General features: G+C 38.9%; 1 protein-coding gene across 1 annotated transcript in view; it reads left to right on the forward strand.

The window, feature by feature from the left end:
- Positions 1 to 17,104, forward strand: part of MYO18B (myosin XVIIIB) — a 427,031-nt gene that overhangs the window by 231,075 nt on the left and 178,852 nt on the right. The window contains exons 26-28 of the mRNA XM_018560492.1: positions 9,436 to 9,555; positions 11,085 to 11,193; positions 13,623 to 13,747. Coding sequence (XP_018415994.1) covers positions 9,436 to 9,555; positions 11,085 to 11,193; positions 13,623 to 13,747 — 354 coding nt within the window. The remainder of the gene's footprint in view (positions 1 to 9,435; positions 9,556 to 11,084; positions 11,194 to 13,622; positions 13,748 to 17,104) is intronic.

The following is a 17,104-nucleotide window of genomic DNA, read 5'->3' on the forward strand; positions in this document are numbered from 1 at the left end:
TATATACACAGAGAGCTTTGAGATACAGTATGTGTTTTCACAGATGTGCTTACGTAAACCCTTTTCAGGACTTCAGTTGTTATGTAAGCAACAAGTATCATTGTTTCCTAGCTGTTGGGCACCTTATGCAGCTTTTTCTTTGGGAAGGGCAGCAGTTCTCTCTTGCTTCTGTTCCATTAATATCTAAGACACTTATTTTCTATTTTCTATGCTTGGCTTAAAAATATTTTATATTTTCCTAAGTTATGAACCTCTGGTCTGTGAATGCACAATATCTTATGTGGATTGTATTATTATTGAGTTGCAGATGGTGCAATGGGTTGTAGTTCTTTTTATATATGACATCACAGGAGCAAAGAATCTTGCCTCACAATATGTTGTGCCCTCTGTAACTAAATAAAACTGGGTTCCCCACTGAATACCACACACTCACAAATTACAGGACACTGAGTAAGGGACATTCTGCTCTTCTTTTGATCATTGTAACTGGTGCATCCATGGGCTGGTGAGGGGTAAAAAGAATGATTATGTGCCCATTGCAGTGAAGTAGTGGTCTCAACTTCAGTGTACTGCCGTAGCACTTTGAAAGCCCAAGGAACATTTTACTAGGACCTAGTAATATGTTCCTTGGTAAATAGGTGAATCAGATTAAATGCTATGGGGTACTGCTTATCATAATTGTTGCACAGTTTTACTAAGTAGCCTATTTAGGAGGCTAGATTTGAGATAATAAATATGGCTTGCAACAGTATAAAATTATAACCCCATAAAGCCACTGCCCAAATGTCTGTGTAACCACAAATCCTTTTCCTTTACCTTGCAACTAATGGTCCCTCTGGCGTGGTTCTTATCAGTAAGAATTGGCAGGTAAACGTAGATTTCGTTTTTAAAGCTTTAAATGTGCTATTTGCAGGGAACGATTTGAGGATTTTCAAGACCTCAGACCTTTCCATCCGGCTTCACTTCACCTTATTGACAGTCTATATCTGCAGAGAAATGCCTCTTCAATATTCAACTTGCTACACCTGAGCCAGGGCGTGCTGATGAGGCGACTATTTCCTTAGTTAGTCACTTTTATCCACACCAAGAGAGATTCCATAAAAGAAACAATAACCTGGGCAACAGCAACTGTACTCAACATTGCCATTTTCTAGCTCTGGCAGCTCAAGGAGTGATTGGCTGAGAAAGTTCATTAAATATAACGGTATCTCTCACTATTACAGGGTAGTAAAAAAAGCATCAAACACCCTGAAAAAACAGAACTGTCAATCTTATTCTGGAAAGTAGTGCTAAGAGTAACATTGAATTGCAGTTACCACAGCAGCCAATTAAATTTAAATTGATGAAAGATGAATTGCTTACTGATTAATCTTTTAAACACAATTGGGTTTATATAATAGGTTAGGGAATATGCAGTCACTGTTTGTAAAGTGCAATCATCAAAATTCAACCTTAAGCAATGTGACTTTAGGAAAATAAATCTGAATCTGAGCTCTTTAGACTGTCTCTAATACGCTAAGAAACTTGTCTCCACATGGAATTTTACCAGTTCACATTGCATTCTGTGAACATTGTGAGCTTTTTTTCTTAGTTTTGCCTTTAGTCCCTGCCTTTCCCTTAGTTCCCATTCACATCGAGACATTTTGACTCTTAAAGCTAAGCGTGACAAAATGCTCAATACAAGAAATCTCATTCATTTCAATGGCCCTTCTTCACACCTGAGTGTTTTGTCGCAAGCTGTAAAATGCCAAACGATAGAGAAAGTACATAAGCTTCTTTTAGGGAGATTAGTGTGTGTGGATCTATAGATCACGTTTACATGCATCGATCACAAAAAAAAGCTTAAAAATGTGCAAAAAAACTGTGTAAAACATGCTGAAATGCTGACGTCTAGATGTGAATGAAGGCTTACGGCAAGTAGGCCTACCAGCACATGAATGCCCCTAGGACTTAAGGCACTATGCTATATTCACAGGACTGGAACACTCCCCAGCAGCCCTGGGGAGTACACATAACGTGTCACACGGTTTCAAGATAAGGTATGGTTCAAGACAGGTGCTATATGCTGTATGTTGGAGTGCCTTTGTCTGGTGACAGTTTGGATGCAGAATCAGCAGTCATCAGGGTTGGTGGCAGACTATAGTGTAATCCCTTAATCAAGGAAGGGTCTGCGCTGGCTTCAGACAGCAGCAAAATCCAGTATTCAAGAAAAGGTCATGACTGGTAGCAGACAGTAACATAGTCCAATATCCAAACAAGGGTCAGGGCAGGTGGCAAACAGTAGATTCAGGATCCAGGAAGCAAAATGCTTTCACGTGCCAAAATCCCTAGGCTTGTGATATACAAATCGAGCACCACAGTGCCACCGGTCAATTAGGGCAGAGGAAACAGTGCAAGCTATTGCCCATCAATAAAAATACAGCTGTCATTAGGCAGTTAGAGAAGAGATGATGTTGCCAGCAGCAAAAGGCTTGCTGCCTGCCAACTGATGCTCAAGCCAGGGTCGAGAGAGTGGCTGAGCGGCGGACTGCATGGCGACAAAGACAGGCAGTTCTTTAGGTCCTAACACCACAGATGGGGCTTCAGAAGTATTTAGTCATGCTCAAGAATGCATTGTTTGAAAAAAATGTAAACTATCCTCTGAAAGAAGTTTCACGTGTATTATCAAAGGATTATGGCATGCACATACATTTATCTATATCTACAAATACATACATATAAACATATATTCAAATACAGCAAAACAGTTATGTTTAGCCTTAAGGTGGAATAGATTTGTAAGGGTTATGATTCACCATGTCTGAATCAGAATTGTAACAAATAATACAGAGAGAAAAATGGCCTTCAAAATATATGGAATCTGGCCAAAATTTAATTTTATGATAATATATTCCTTCACAGACACGCAGAGCTACATTTCAAAGATGTGAATAAAAATTGCCTGTTCCCCAGTGAATGTGAAAATCTACTGACGCTTTCCAGAGAGTAAAAAATATCACTGGTAATATTTCTTAAATAGCTTGTTAGCATAAGTGGTTTGCTTTAAAACACAACCTTTTAAAGGAATAATTCAGATATTTTGCTTTAACCAACGTAATTCTAAATATTTTGCATTGTATATTTTAAATTGTTAAAGAGTTTAGAGCCCTTATAAAAAGGCACATAGCATAAAAAGACATTACTGTTGATTCCACTTAACAGTAATACAAAGAGTGTTTGCATCTAATACTATTTCTTCTCTGAATATGACCATAGGTCAGCTTAGCCAAGGTATTTTTTTTTCTTCCAAACCATTAAAACAGAACACAGCATGAACATAAGGGCAGAGCTGGGCTTAGTATAAGGCATGTCAAGTCAGTCTGTGGAAATAGGAAACATTGTTACCTCTATAAGAACAGTATGTGCGTAGAACAGGTATGGTTGTAGACTCTGGTGGGAGTTCTATATTCTACTATGTAGTTAATGAGAAAAAGTGAAAGAATGGCTTGTGTAAATATTCCATCCTGTGGTTTGATTGTGTCTTCTGGTATGTTTGCTTTATAGGCTATGATTTTAGGAATATGGTCAGGAAAATGTGTGAACATCCTTAGCAATGTTTTAAAATCATTGGACTGCAACTCATGTAAGACTGTTCTTATCAAATTAACCTATTAGCATTCTATGAGGAGGGGAGTAGCAACCTAGATGAACAAAAGCCAGTAGATGTAGTGTACCTAAATTTTGCAAAATCATTTGATACAGTACTGCTTAAACACTTTATAATCAAGCTGCAATCTGTGGGCATTGATAAAATGGTGTGTACATGGATAGAGAACTGACTACAGGAACGTGTCCAGAGGGTTTTGATAAATTGCTTGTTTTCCAAGTGGTTCTTGCTTGTAGGTGCCATACCCCAGGGTTCTGTCTTGGGGCCAATGCCTTTACTGAAAATCCAAGAATATTCAAGAGCCAACAATCCAAAATTTGCTAGTTCTGGAAGTGACCACTAAGGCTGCCAGTTCTATGTTTTTCCAAATTTATAAGGAAGAAGCTTATCTGGAGAATCATAGCAGTCAATCAGACTTAACCATTTTTTAAATATGCGCGCTCATTCCCACAGTGTTCTCCAATATATATGAGTGTAATGCAGATGTACTTCCGTGACAAAGATATGTGACTGAAATAGGCTTGTGTAGCTGAGTCCTCATCATTTTAGCTACAAGTTCTGTCAAACTCCTCTGACATTAAAGTAAAACTGTACCCTAAAAATGTTCTAGTCTGCCCAGTTTTTATTGCTAGAAGAACCTTTGTTTACCTCTTCTGCAAAAACCTCCTTGCCCTTTTTACTAGCAATTTTTTTGTAATACTGCTAGCTGCACATGTGCATACTTCTGCATTATTGCAGGTGCTCACTTCTCAATTGCCCATTTGGTTGCACTTTTAGGCTAAACTTCATACTTACATACAGCTAAATGCACCATTCAATGACATTTATGGGTACTGTTTTAGCTCTTTGTGCTTCTGGTCATGCAGTCCTAAGATTTACTCAGCCCCTGCCAGACAGTGGGGGCAGTTAGGTAACCTACCTTTTCTCTACTGCATTTAAACAACACATCTAGGTCACCTCCCTGCCCCTATGCCAAGACTGGACAGTGAAAGAGAAGCAGGAGACTGATTTGCCTCCTTACTCTCTCAGCATGTTCCCTGTAAGCATCTAATTGGTCCCTAGTGCTGCCTTTTCCTCTCCATGTCTTAGCTTTACTGTATAGGAGGTTAATACCATGTCAAAGGTACTGACACTTCATTTAAAGTGCATGTTTGCAACACATGCACATTTTTCTATGCTTTATCTCTGCAACTACAGAAATGTATCTGTTGATCTTGCCAGAAATCCAGCAGGCTCCTAACTTCATGTAGTTTGCTGATATCACTACTTCTGCTGCACTGAAATTCCATGCAGTGTTGTCAGCCCTGCCTGTGTTCTCCGCTGTCGGACTACAGAATACTCCATTTATATTATGGCAATAAGGGGGTGTTCTGATGTCCAGGAGAGGAGAGCAAGGAAGGGCTGACAACAGTTCTTTCCCAAAATATAGGAAAATGTGCATGTACTGCAGATTATAATTTTTTTTGCTCATACACTGATTTTAAATTAATAACATTCTGCATTTATTTGTGTTTCTTTGTACCTGCTTGAAACAAAATTTAAAGTGACCCTGATACTACAATAAAAAAAACTAAATGAGTAGCAGTCTGTAAAAGAAGTTCAAAATGTATCTTTCCATTGGGTGGTAAATAATATCTTGGCTTCCGTGCTTTGCTGCTCTCCAACACTACAATTACGGTGAGTAGCATGGCTCCTGTTAGGAGCTCTGGTTCTCCCTCCTGGCTACATCATTACTGTGTTGGGTGGACATGCTCTGACACACCTAGAAGAGCTGGATAATAGATTCACTCTTAGCTCTTTAAGAGATAGAAGAGTTTCCTCAATCCCACCAAGCAGGCCTCTACTGATTTTCTTTTTTTTGTTCAATTATAGCAGCAGGTTTGCTTTAAAGCCCAAATGAACCTTCCATGTTAATCAGCTAAATACATTCCAGGTACATCAAAATGTAAGGCATTCAATGTGTTATAGTTTGTTTCATTTCTAAAGGTGCCACAGCCTGAGTCCAAACCTGTCCCCATGCCAGCAGCTGCAGAGTGAAACCCTTGATTTTTGCGTAGAAGAAGTGGTCTTATTGCTGAGGTCTGACATACCCCCTGCTGAGCCATACCTATAGCTCTGCAATTAGCAAAGCTTCTGATTGGAATGCTCTGGATCAGTAGGTGGCATATAGGATATCTGCAGAGAGAACACTGTTTCCCCACAGACAGCAAGACTCCCACCCTGCAGCATTCTGACAAGAGACACGCTTCTCTACTCAAGCGGTGTCTGCTTTCTATAGAAAACTAACTGTAAGACTTTGTACTACTTTTATTTTGATGCACCTGGTATGTAAAAGTTAATTTAAACTGAAGGTTCAATTGGGTCTTTAAGATATTGCTGACGAAATATATGCCTGTCTTACTTAAAATGGATAAGAGGCTCTGAGGGAGTGTAGACAGTAATAAAACAAATGGGAAAGTGGCATAAAAGAGTGATAAATGTAAAATGCATTCAGCGTTGCTTCTGTATAAACATATTCTATAAATTAACCTTAAAGTACAAGCTTTCATAATACAATGATGTACAGTATGTGTTTATAACAAGATCTGCATTCGATGTAAATAGAAATTACCGGGCACATTACTTGTGTGATGAGATGTGCCACATTTAACTAGCACTTTAGAAAATAATTTTACAGTGTGCTCATAATCACAGCATTTGCATAATTTGCAGTGCCGGTAGCCCTAGGTGTCAGCAAGGGATTATTAATTACCACATTTAACTAAAGAACTGTATTATTCCTATTTGCACAAATCCCCACTGTCCATTAGCGCCAAGCTTTGTTTTTAGCTCTTATAAGCTATGATTTTTTATTTATTTTTGTATGCCTTGGCACATTGCAGTATAATTGGGTTATTAATGGAGGAATTGTTAAACAGTCTTTTATGTAATAAACAAAGACAGTGCCAAATACCATTTAAAATGTTATTGCAAGCAAAACATTTCCCTTTGCTGCAATTGAAACAGATAACAGGCACAACAAGCTTTATGTAATATCAAGAAGGGCATCAGTGATAACTTGTGGATTGTCAGTGAATTGTTGGCGTTCCTTGCGTTACAGGCATATATAAAAAGTATCTGAGATTTAGGCACAAAAAGATACTATCATCCGCTTACATTTGATGCTGTCATAGGACACCTAGTGATTTCAATGACAGAAAGGTGCAGGCTTATAACGTTGTTTTTAATGCCTACAGTTTATACGTTGTTTGGTAAAACTGGCAGTGGAAACGTTGAACAGCTGCTATACTTCTTGTAGTTATATTTAGGTTACTGTGGAAGAGAACAATGCATTAGCTACATAATTCAGCTTCAATTGTTTGTTGCAGCCCTATCTGGTGTAAATGTTTGACAGGTAAAATCCTGAACATATGATATGGAACAATGCAGATATAGAACAAATAGATACTAAAAACGTAATAAAGCAAACTACACTGATTTGATATACAATATAACATAATGAATATTATGGCCCAATGGACACAGGAACGTATTAGGTACAACAGTGTCCTAGGCACTCTTAATTGATGACACCCTTTTGTGCAAACTTTGCCCCTTGTGGTATGCTTACAATTAATGCTAGAATGGACTGTTGGAAGCATCATGTAGTCTGTTGTATTTGCAGAGTTACTTTTCAACTGTGTAAACCACTAAGCAAGAAAAGTAGAGAGGTTTCATTAAAACTTCAACTGATATACTAAACATGTCCCAGATCTAGTTACTGTGTGATGCACAATCCTGAAAGAGTAACAAAGAAAACTTTCTTTACTCACCCTGACTGAGCCAAATCCTCCTTCATTTGTGTCTCACATGCTTCACCTCTCAGACACTGCAGCTCACAGTGGGATGGTTTCAGCAACAGAAGCAGTGCTGCCAATCCAGAAAGCAGTGGGCAGGGGCTAGGTGTGACCAGTTGCTACCTGACAAACTACAGGCTTGTAAATCAGCAGTGACAACCCTGATAGGCATGGCCAATGCAAATTTGTCTCATCCCACTGTGATGTAAGCAGGCACATCCTACATGAGAGTGGCAACTCTGCTGTCTATGCAGGAGCAGTGCAGCATTGTTGTCACACCACCGCAGGAAGCGGCATTAGGTGGACTTAACTGGCAGGATCAACTGGTATGTGTAGGACTGTGCAGGGGGATATAGGAAAAACTGTAAGTGCAGATGCAGTTATATTTAAAGAAGAACGTTACCCATATCTTCAAAAAACAACAAAGGCACCTTTAGAAATGTTTAGTAATGACAATCAACAAACAGATACTTATAGATAATTGCAGGCTTTTTTTCTTTGCATACCTTATTTTTCTTTTCCTTCCCAGTCTTCTCACTGTGGCCATTTTTAGTAAGGGCAGATTAATATATCTCCCTTTACTTCCTGGAACTCTGGCACATGTGACTAGGACATATGAACCTGCACATCATCTCATGGGAGGAAAATGCCTTTCCCTGAGATCTTGTGCGATTATAGATGAGATTTCCCAGCAATACTCTGCTGATGTAACCTTCCCAGGATGCAATGCTTGGGCACAATTCTATCATTTTTGCCAAAGTGAACCAGGATGTGGAAATAAGAAATTGTAAGTAAAATAAAAATATGTTTGTTTAGCTTATGAATTTAAAATGATTTCAAATCAGCATGCAGAGCTGTATGTGGATGTAATTATTAGTAAAAGGGGGTAAAGGTCCACTTCAAGTACTGCAGAACATATTTCTTTAATCGGTGGCCATAGTTCTAATTTACCAACAAAAAGCCCTTTGGCTTCTCTTGCTGAATGTATGTGTCCAGCGGTGGACAGAAGAAAAAAAACCTAATATAGCAAACATTACCAAATCTGTAAATGTTAAAGCATGTCTAGATTTTCGTGTTTTGGGCTATATAACTTATAGAAACCTGACTTATTTTAACATTTCTTCACAAATAAATATACATCCATCCGTGACTCCTCCCACTTCTGTGTCATAGTGAAACAATATACTTCACCCATGACTCATCACACACACAGCTTACAAGTGTGCAGATGTATCTCCACAATGGTTAAAAAAAAAGGCAAAGAAAACATAGCAAGCCCATAGAATAATGCAAAACCCAAAGTATTACTAAAATAGAAATCTACAATATTTAGTGGGTATATATCAAATCAATATATAATTGTTACAGCCAATATTGTTTGTTATAATAATTTTGTTGTAAGTGCTGGTAAAAAGAATAAAAGGAGGACAGAATGCAAGAATTATAAAGATGAAAACAACAAACCTATAGAAATGTACAAACAAAACCTATAATTCAAACCCACTGGTATACAAGTACCCAACTGGTAAACCCAAAAAGCCTTGGTTAACAGTATAAATATCACTCTGTTTCCATTAGGAACCACATACTCCCTGCTACACCTTAAAATAAAAATGAGGATTTGCTAACCCCCCCCCCCAAAAAAAAAACAAACAAACAAACATATAAACAATCTAACATTTGCCCTTATGTCTAATGTTCCCTTGATCAGTCTAAGCTAATTAGTGAACAAGATCTCAATGTTTTTGTGCTTTTGTTATGACCCTAACACAGTAACAACATCATGTTCTTCTTGCGCTTGTTAATTATTGAAATATTCAAATTGAGTAAATCAATTTGTTTATGCCATAAAAAAATTACAGGTTTTGTCATATTAGATTACATAAGACTCCATACACCGCTATTTTTGAAGGATTAAATAAAACATCACTTTGAAAATTTGGTGTTTTACAGATCACCGATTTAACGACTGAACTGTCTGATGAACGATTCAAAGGTGAAGTAGCTTGTCAAGTTTTAGAAGGGGAGAGAGGTGAAAGGCTGCGAGTAACACGAGAGATTACAGAAATGCAGGTAAGCACATTCTCACATATACTTGCAATCATGCATAAAGAGCTAGATTTATGTACTGCAAATTTAAAAAAAAATCCAATTATTCCTAATTAGAAGTTTGGGTTCTTCTGCTTGTTAATGTCCACTCATTACAACAGTTCAGAGTTTGAGCAAATAATAAATCACATGTAACACAGATCTACATATATTGTTGTTGAAAAAAATGTAAAGTATTGTTTGGAAACATTTAGATAGAATTAGAGTGTAGTGTGAATATGTGTATAGCTGTTAGGATGTAGAAAAGAGAGTGCAAGGAAAAAGGCAGCAGGAGGCTGGTATACTGTGTTATATTTACTTCTGTGCTGTCCTTTCTGACATCCAGGTCTCTAAAAAGTGTGGTGTGTGTTTGGCACCTCACTTCATATCCATGCCCTTTCTACGTTGTACTTCCCATCTCTGCTATTTTATGAATAGAATTAGTTCCTGCCAGTGGCAGTCCCGTAGAAATTTCTTGACACAACTTGTTTCTTTAAAAATATACCAGGCACAGGACATAAAAAGCGCACAGACCAGAAGAACTGAGCTAGTGGTACCTCTGTACTCCAGTTACAGTTCTTGGATACCAGGAACCCCTATAGTTATTTAAATTTATGACAGGTCAAAGTTCTGGTCCCTTTTTGTGACAATTTCTGTGAAAAGTGTACATCAAATGGTAACAGGCATTTCTTATGTGAGAAAATATTGTTATATTAGCAACATTCGTTTTTCACATTATTCACTCACAATAAACAATCACAGATATTCAGGCTAAGGACCCTGCAAACTGTTCATAAATAGACCCATTATTGTATTGTTCACACCAGGGCGTACAGAATATGCGTGTTTGCCGTGCGTTTTGTGCCGCGCATTTTTACCGTGATTTGCGGTAAAAGAAACGCGCAACAAACGCGTGTTTACAAGGGCTATCCGGCTGTATCCTAATGGATACGCGCGGAAAATATGCCCCAAAGAAGCTCCTGTACTTCTTTTGGCGTAGGGCGTTTTTCATACGCCCAGGTGGGAACCATGCCCATAGGCAATTATTGGTTTTCACATGCTGAGCGTTTTACAGCGCGTCGATCAGCGCTGTAAAACGCCCAGGTGTGAACCAGGCCTAAGTGAGCCATGTATGTAGAAGGTAAATTACCTCTGCAACAACATGGTATCAATTCTGAAGGTGAATGTCTGAGGAGTAAATATAATTACATTTGCTAACTAGTTCAACTGATTCCAAAATTCATTTCATCTGGGATGCCAAACATCTCCATTTTCAAATTTTACTTTATTCAGAAAAACATAACAATGTTCACACTCTATGTAATTAGGCTAGTTCTTTTCCCATATTTTTTGGCAGGTTGCTCTTCAAAACAGCCTTTTACAGAATTAAAAGAGTTTCACAGTCTACGCATTAATCAATCTATTGACTTCAAATGTATAATTTCTTGACTGTTCTCTTTTGTACATTTAAATGTACCTTGTCTTTTCATATGAAGCCTCTTTTGTTTGTCAAGGTTAAATATGAACAAATGCAGAAAAACTTGGAGTCTATATCAAAGCAGCTAGAGGAAGCTCAGCAACAAATACAACTTCGGGAACTAAGCACAGGCAGTCCTGGAGGAGGTAACAGCAAATCATTGTGTGGTATTGCTTACTGTACAAGGACAGGTATTTGTCTTTTTCAACAAGACATCCTCCAAATGGTCACCTACTGCTTTACAGAAACAGAGGGGTCTATTCACGAAGCTGCCGAAGGATCTAGCCGTAGCTTCGGCCGATCCTTCGGCTAGCTTCGGGTTCGGTTAATTCGAACCGAGAGCCTGCTGTACGGGCTATTCACAATAGCCCGTACAGCTCCCGATCATGGCAGAGCGGCTCAGCCGAGCTGAACGCATATGCATCGGCTTGGCTGAGCCGTGCTGAAAGCCGAAGCTGGCCGAGCGGCCGGCCGCTCGACCTGCTTCTGACAGCTGGGCGGAGCCAGCCGTGATCTTAAGACTAACTCCGGCCACTTGCAGTGAGATCGGCGTCTCTGGTTACCTGCTAACCAGGGACACTGATCTCCAAACAGCGAACTCTCCCTGGCACCCCGGGAGTCTCCCGCTCCCGGCCACCAAGGAGAGAAACAATGCAGAAAAACCCTACATATAACTAGACAGACACATCCTAACTAAATCGGTGTGGATCATTGGTCTCTTGTGTTTGCAGCACGGCCTATCTCTTCAGGTGATCTGGCCATACTGCTAAATGAAGGCTCTTGGGGGAGGCAATCAGAAGGAGGGGGAAGAAGGAGGGGGAAGGAGGAGGGGAAAAGAGGAGAGGGGACCGGACCCAGGAGGGAGACACCAAGAAGATAAACGGTCATCCGATCCCGGAATCTGTCCAGGTCCCGCCGGAGCAGTCCCACGTCTGACTGGAGATGGTCCATCTTGGCCGTGAGCAAATAGACCCCAGAGGTTCAATCTTCCCAGCTAGTGATAGGTTTTTGTAACCTCAGTGTCCAGAGAGCTACATTTCAGATATTATCTACGTTTTGTGATTACTATACTGCTCTCTAATTCATCTATGCCACACAAAAAAACCATATACTTCTTAAAAAAACCGTAAGCAGATATAGTTAAACTGTGTGGCAGTTGGGTTGTAACTTTTAGACCGTGCACTGTGTGATTCCCAAAGAAGATACATGAACAAGCAGAGACATGAACAAGCTGAGACTGGACAGGACAGCCACCAAACTTGGGCACAGTCTATGTGGGGAGTGGAGACGCATTGTATAGTCTCTTATGATCTCAGTGCCATCCACTATGTACAATAGTTTAGTCTCCCAAATAGTTTTAACTTAAAACAGGCAGCCCTGTTGAGATGTAAATTAATTTAACTAAAGGAATAGCTCCACTAGGAATTATTTGCAAACAAACTGGCCATCTGACTCCAATACAATATGTGAAAAAACAACAGTCCTCTCTGTAACAATATATTTGTATATATGGTTTATAGAGAGAACATCTAAGCATTGTTTATAGATAGATCTACTAAACATGGTTCCTTTTTCTGTTTATAGATAGATCTATTAGGCATTAGAAAGTCTAATTATCAGATTGTAATCTGCAAAATGTGTCACTTACCTGTATAGTGCCACATTAAGCCCCCTCTGTATATTGAATACTCACTTGCATGACTGGAGGATCACCCCAGTACCTTGGACTCTGGCACTCTGTAAAACCAAGTGGGCAGCGGCACCTATTGCCGGTTTATATTTGTTTGGTTTGATTTTATTTGATGATTTTTTTATGTCTTATGTTATATAGTAAAATTTGGATATTTTTTTGTATAATATTTTATATATATTATTTTTATGAATATTTATGTCATACACCTTAAAAGTCCATTACAGGTACTCGCCCTAGTAAGTTGGTGCAATTGATTTAGAATTTTAGGATGTGGTGTATTGGATAATTGGTATATTAGATTGCACTTTAGGTTAATTACACATAATATATTTGTAAAGTTTTAAGCCATTTTATAGTTATGCGCACATGTAGGTATTAAAATATTTATGTGTGGTCCTGGACACTTTTCCTCCTATCAATATATGAAAACAAGAAGGACTGAACCAGGAAAAGCCCTGCATCGTTGATACAGTAGGAACTTAGCAAATCCTGCTCTGTGTAAGCACTGTTATTAATCAACAAAGATATAACACGGAGAGTTAATACAAACAATGTGTTCGGGATATTAAGTCATGGACCACATATTAATTTCTCAATTAATGTAGATAAGAGTGCTTTTTGGTTCCAGTTTGTGATTTCAACAGCTCCTAATTTCAAAATATCTGTAAAATTTAAATAGCTAATATCACATTAGAAAGGCTTCTGTTAGTAGCATACTTTGTGAACCAATATCTTGGAGGAAGGACAGATATATTGGTGGTGGCCATCTGGTTTAATTTAACTAATACGTTATAAAGAAGAACTGACTCCATTTTTTATTGTTTGCAAGGAAAATATAAGGTACTGAAATGATGAACTTTGTATTCATATTTATTTACGTAGCAGATGAATGGCAAATCCGATTTGACTGTGCCCAGACAGAGATAAACTTTTTGAGGAAAAGGCTGACACAGTTTGAAGAAAGGCTGGAATATGAGAAGACATACAGGAAGGAACTGGAACAGAAGGTATTTCATTTATAAAAAGTAAACCTGTCACTACTCTATAGTGGCTAAAAACAGGCACCAAGAGGTCCCCAGACATATGTGTAGATCTCTTTTAGAGCACCATCCTTTAAAAAAAGAATGCCTCCTTCATCCAGATCACCATCCTTCCACTGTCTTTTATCTGAACAGAAAAGGAAAACAGGAAGGAGCACAGCTGACTGGCACAGAACGTGTGGATGGTGAATAACCAGGGATTAATAATGGATTGAGGTAAATTTTAAACGTTGGAATGAAAGGACGGTGTTTGACACTCACGTGTGATGAAGTGGGCACAACCACATCACCAGGAGTGCCCCACCACCGATCCATACCTATCCCATCAGAAGAGGTCACCACCACTGTGTCCACTTCATCACACATGAGTGTAAATCACCACCCTTTCATTCCAATGTTTAAAATTTACCTCAATCCATTATTAATCCCTGGTTTTCACCATCCACACATTCCATGCCAGTCAGCTACGCTCCTTCCTGTTTTCCTTTTCTGTTCAGCTTCACACAGACACCTCAGTCTAACAACATAAGGAGCCGCACACCGGCCTTAACATATCACACCACCCTAGGAGTGGGCTAACCAATCAGACTACTTTTTTCTATTTGTCTTTTATCATTTGTTGAATTAAAATTGTGGGATTTACTAGAGGTAAATCCATTTTTAAAGTTCATTATTTGACACAGATCAGTCTAATTCTACTGCAATGATCTTCAAAAAAAATCCTATCCTTTGTCATTCCACTAGTAGTTAATCTATTATCCTGTATCCCTTACTTCAAGTGATAACTATCCTCCCTCGCTATGCGCTATACTGCTATACTGATACCAGGCTGTATACTAGACATGTGCGATTCGTTTCATTCCGAAATTAAATTCGTCCGAATTTTCAGAAATTCGGATATTCGGATGTATCCGAATTACAGATATAACGAATGCAAACGAATCAGAATTTCCGTTTCCAAAATTCATTAGCAGGAGTGCGCTCGAACGTTGGTTTCGTTTTTGTTTCTTTCGTTCGTTGCAGCAAAGTGACATTGGACAAGGAGAAAAAAAAATGTTCCCCCCTCAAATGTCACTTTACTGCAACGAACAAAACGAATAAGAAACGAACGTTCAAATCTGAATGAACTTTCACACCCGAATCCCGAAAAACTAAATAACACAAAATCCGAATCAAAACAAAACAATTTTTTTGCCAGTGCACATGTCTACTGTATACTCATCAGCACCAGGTGGGTACATTAAAGTGTATGTCCAGCCTACCCCTGCCAGCTTTTTTACTGCTATCCAGGGCTCTATTAAAAGAGATTTACCCTCACTTCCTGTCCTGCTGTCAACACTTTACCAGACAGGAAATAAGAAGAACCTTGTAAGAGCAACACAGACATACAAATGCTTATCCTTAGTAGAGTACAGAAAGGCTGAAACCCTTGTCGGGTTTTTATTTCCATCTGTGCACCTGTTGCAGTTTTACTCTCACTTCATTTCTAGTGAAACCCTTGTCTAAATTAACCACTTGAAGATTGGGGTGTTAAACACCCTTCCTGGCCAGGCCTTTTTCAGTATTAAGCACTGCGGTACTTTGACTGACATTTGTCATGCAACGCTATACTGAAATTAATTTTATATCATTTTTGGGAACAGAGAGAGCTTTCTTTTGGTGGTATTTATTCACCACTGGGGGTTTTATTTTTTTAACTATATAATGAAAGAAGTACATAAAATAAAATAAAAATGTTTTCCCTACTTAATGTTAAAAACATTTATTATTACACACATTTTTTATAAAATATAAAAGACGGGCTCACGTCAGGTAAATAGACACCAAACATGTCAAGCTTTATATTTGCGTGCACGTGCAAAAAAAATAAAAAATATACCGAAAATTGGCCATAGGTAATGCTTTAAAAGCTTTTAGCACTCACCAGTTTAGTGTTATCAGTGATTGATGACCCTAGAATTATTGCCTATACTCTAACATTCACGGTGATATGTAACATGTGCAGCGCAATGGGTGCAATCGTCATTTTCCGACATAGGCACAGACAGGAATTTTTTATGGAGCCATTAGGTGTCTCTAAGACCCCCAAAAAGCTGATGAAGCAGAGATCTGCTTTACCAGCTTTTCTCCAGCTACAGAAGCCGGAGAATGACAGCTGAATGCGGAAGTGATGTAATATACATCACTTCCCGCATTCAGTGACAGGAGAGGAGATCAGAGAGGATGTTGTGTGATGATCTCGCTCTGATCTGCAGTGACAGAGCCACCGTGTGGGTCCCGGGCCTGCACCGGGCACACACACATGCAAAATACAATCGATCCAACGGCTCTACAAATGCCGCTTGTATGTAAACAGCCATTGCTGGCTGTTTACAATTTAAGCAGTTTTCCACTTGTGCACGACGCCCAGCAGCGTGCACGAGCAGGACGGGTGAGGATGTTTAAAAATGCCCACTCACATTCAAGATGCCCCAGGCTGGCCGTTTAATTACAATGGCCTGCCGGGAAGTGGTTAAAGAAATTACATAAAAAAAAAAAAAAAATTTGTTTATCCTAAGTCTTTCAATTGAAAGAGAGGGGAGTACATTAAACTCTATATTTCTTCTTGATTTGGGTAGATATCATGCATATAGCATGACAGAGTGAAGTGAAATCATATTTATATTATCTGTCTGGGATGAGTGAATAAACACAATCTTATATGCCTAATTTTAACTGCCTCCGGGCCGGGAGCTCTCTAGATCTGAGCGGGCGTCTCTAGACGTCCGCTCAGACACGCCCCCTTGCGATTAAGTAACACATAAAAAAGAATAAAAAAAACAATTGAAGTCCCCACCCATACATACACGCATGCGTCGGGGGCGCATAAACACCTGGTCTTGAAGTGGTTAAGGAAAGTATTGAGTGACCATGCTGCCTAGACACATTAATGACAATACCTTTTTATATTGGGGTCAATCCTTATGTCACCAATCATCTTATGACAATAAAACCAGCAATTAGAAGCATAATGTTGTCTGCTTTACACATAAATTTATCACTCAGCTGTTTAGGTCCCCCATCAACACACTGAAATAAGAGAAGGTGACTGCATGTTTGCCATTAATAGAGATTCTTTTTTGTAAGCCCCTGAATCTTCTACACTTTCTTGCTGGATTCACAGTAGATGTAAACCTTAACTGAATTAAAGCACTGTGTATTATAAACAATTGTCATTTTTTCTAATAAGATGTTCACTTTTGTTCACCCTTTGTTGCGTCCTAGTGCTGCTGATCTTCTGCAGCCTCATGCATGCAATCCAGCTATGGCTACATGACATTTCTC

The sequence above is a fragment of the Nanorana parkeri genome, unplaced genomic scaffold (genome assembly GCF_000935625.1).
Source record: "Nanorana parkeri isolate BGI_ZX_2015 unplaced genomic scaffold, ASM93562v1 scaffold18, whole genome shotgun sequence".
Classification (NCBI taxonomy): domain Eukaryota; kingdom Metazoa; phylum Chordata; class Amphibia; order Anura; family Dicroglossidae; genus Nanorana; species Nanorana parkeri.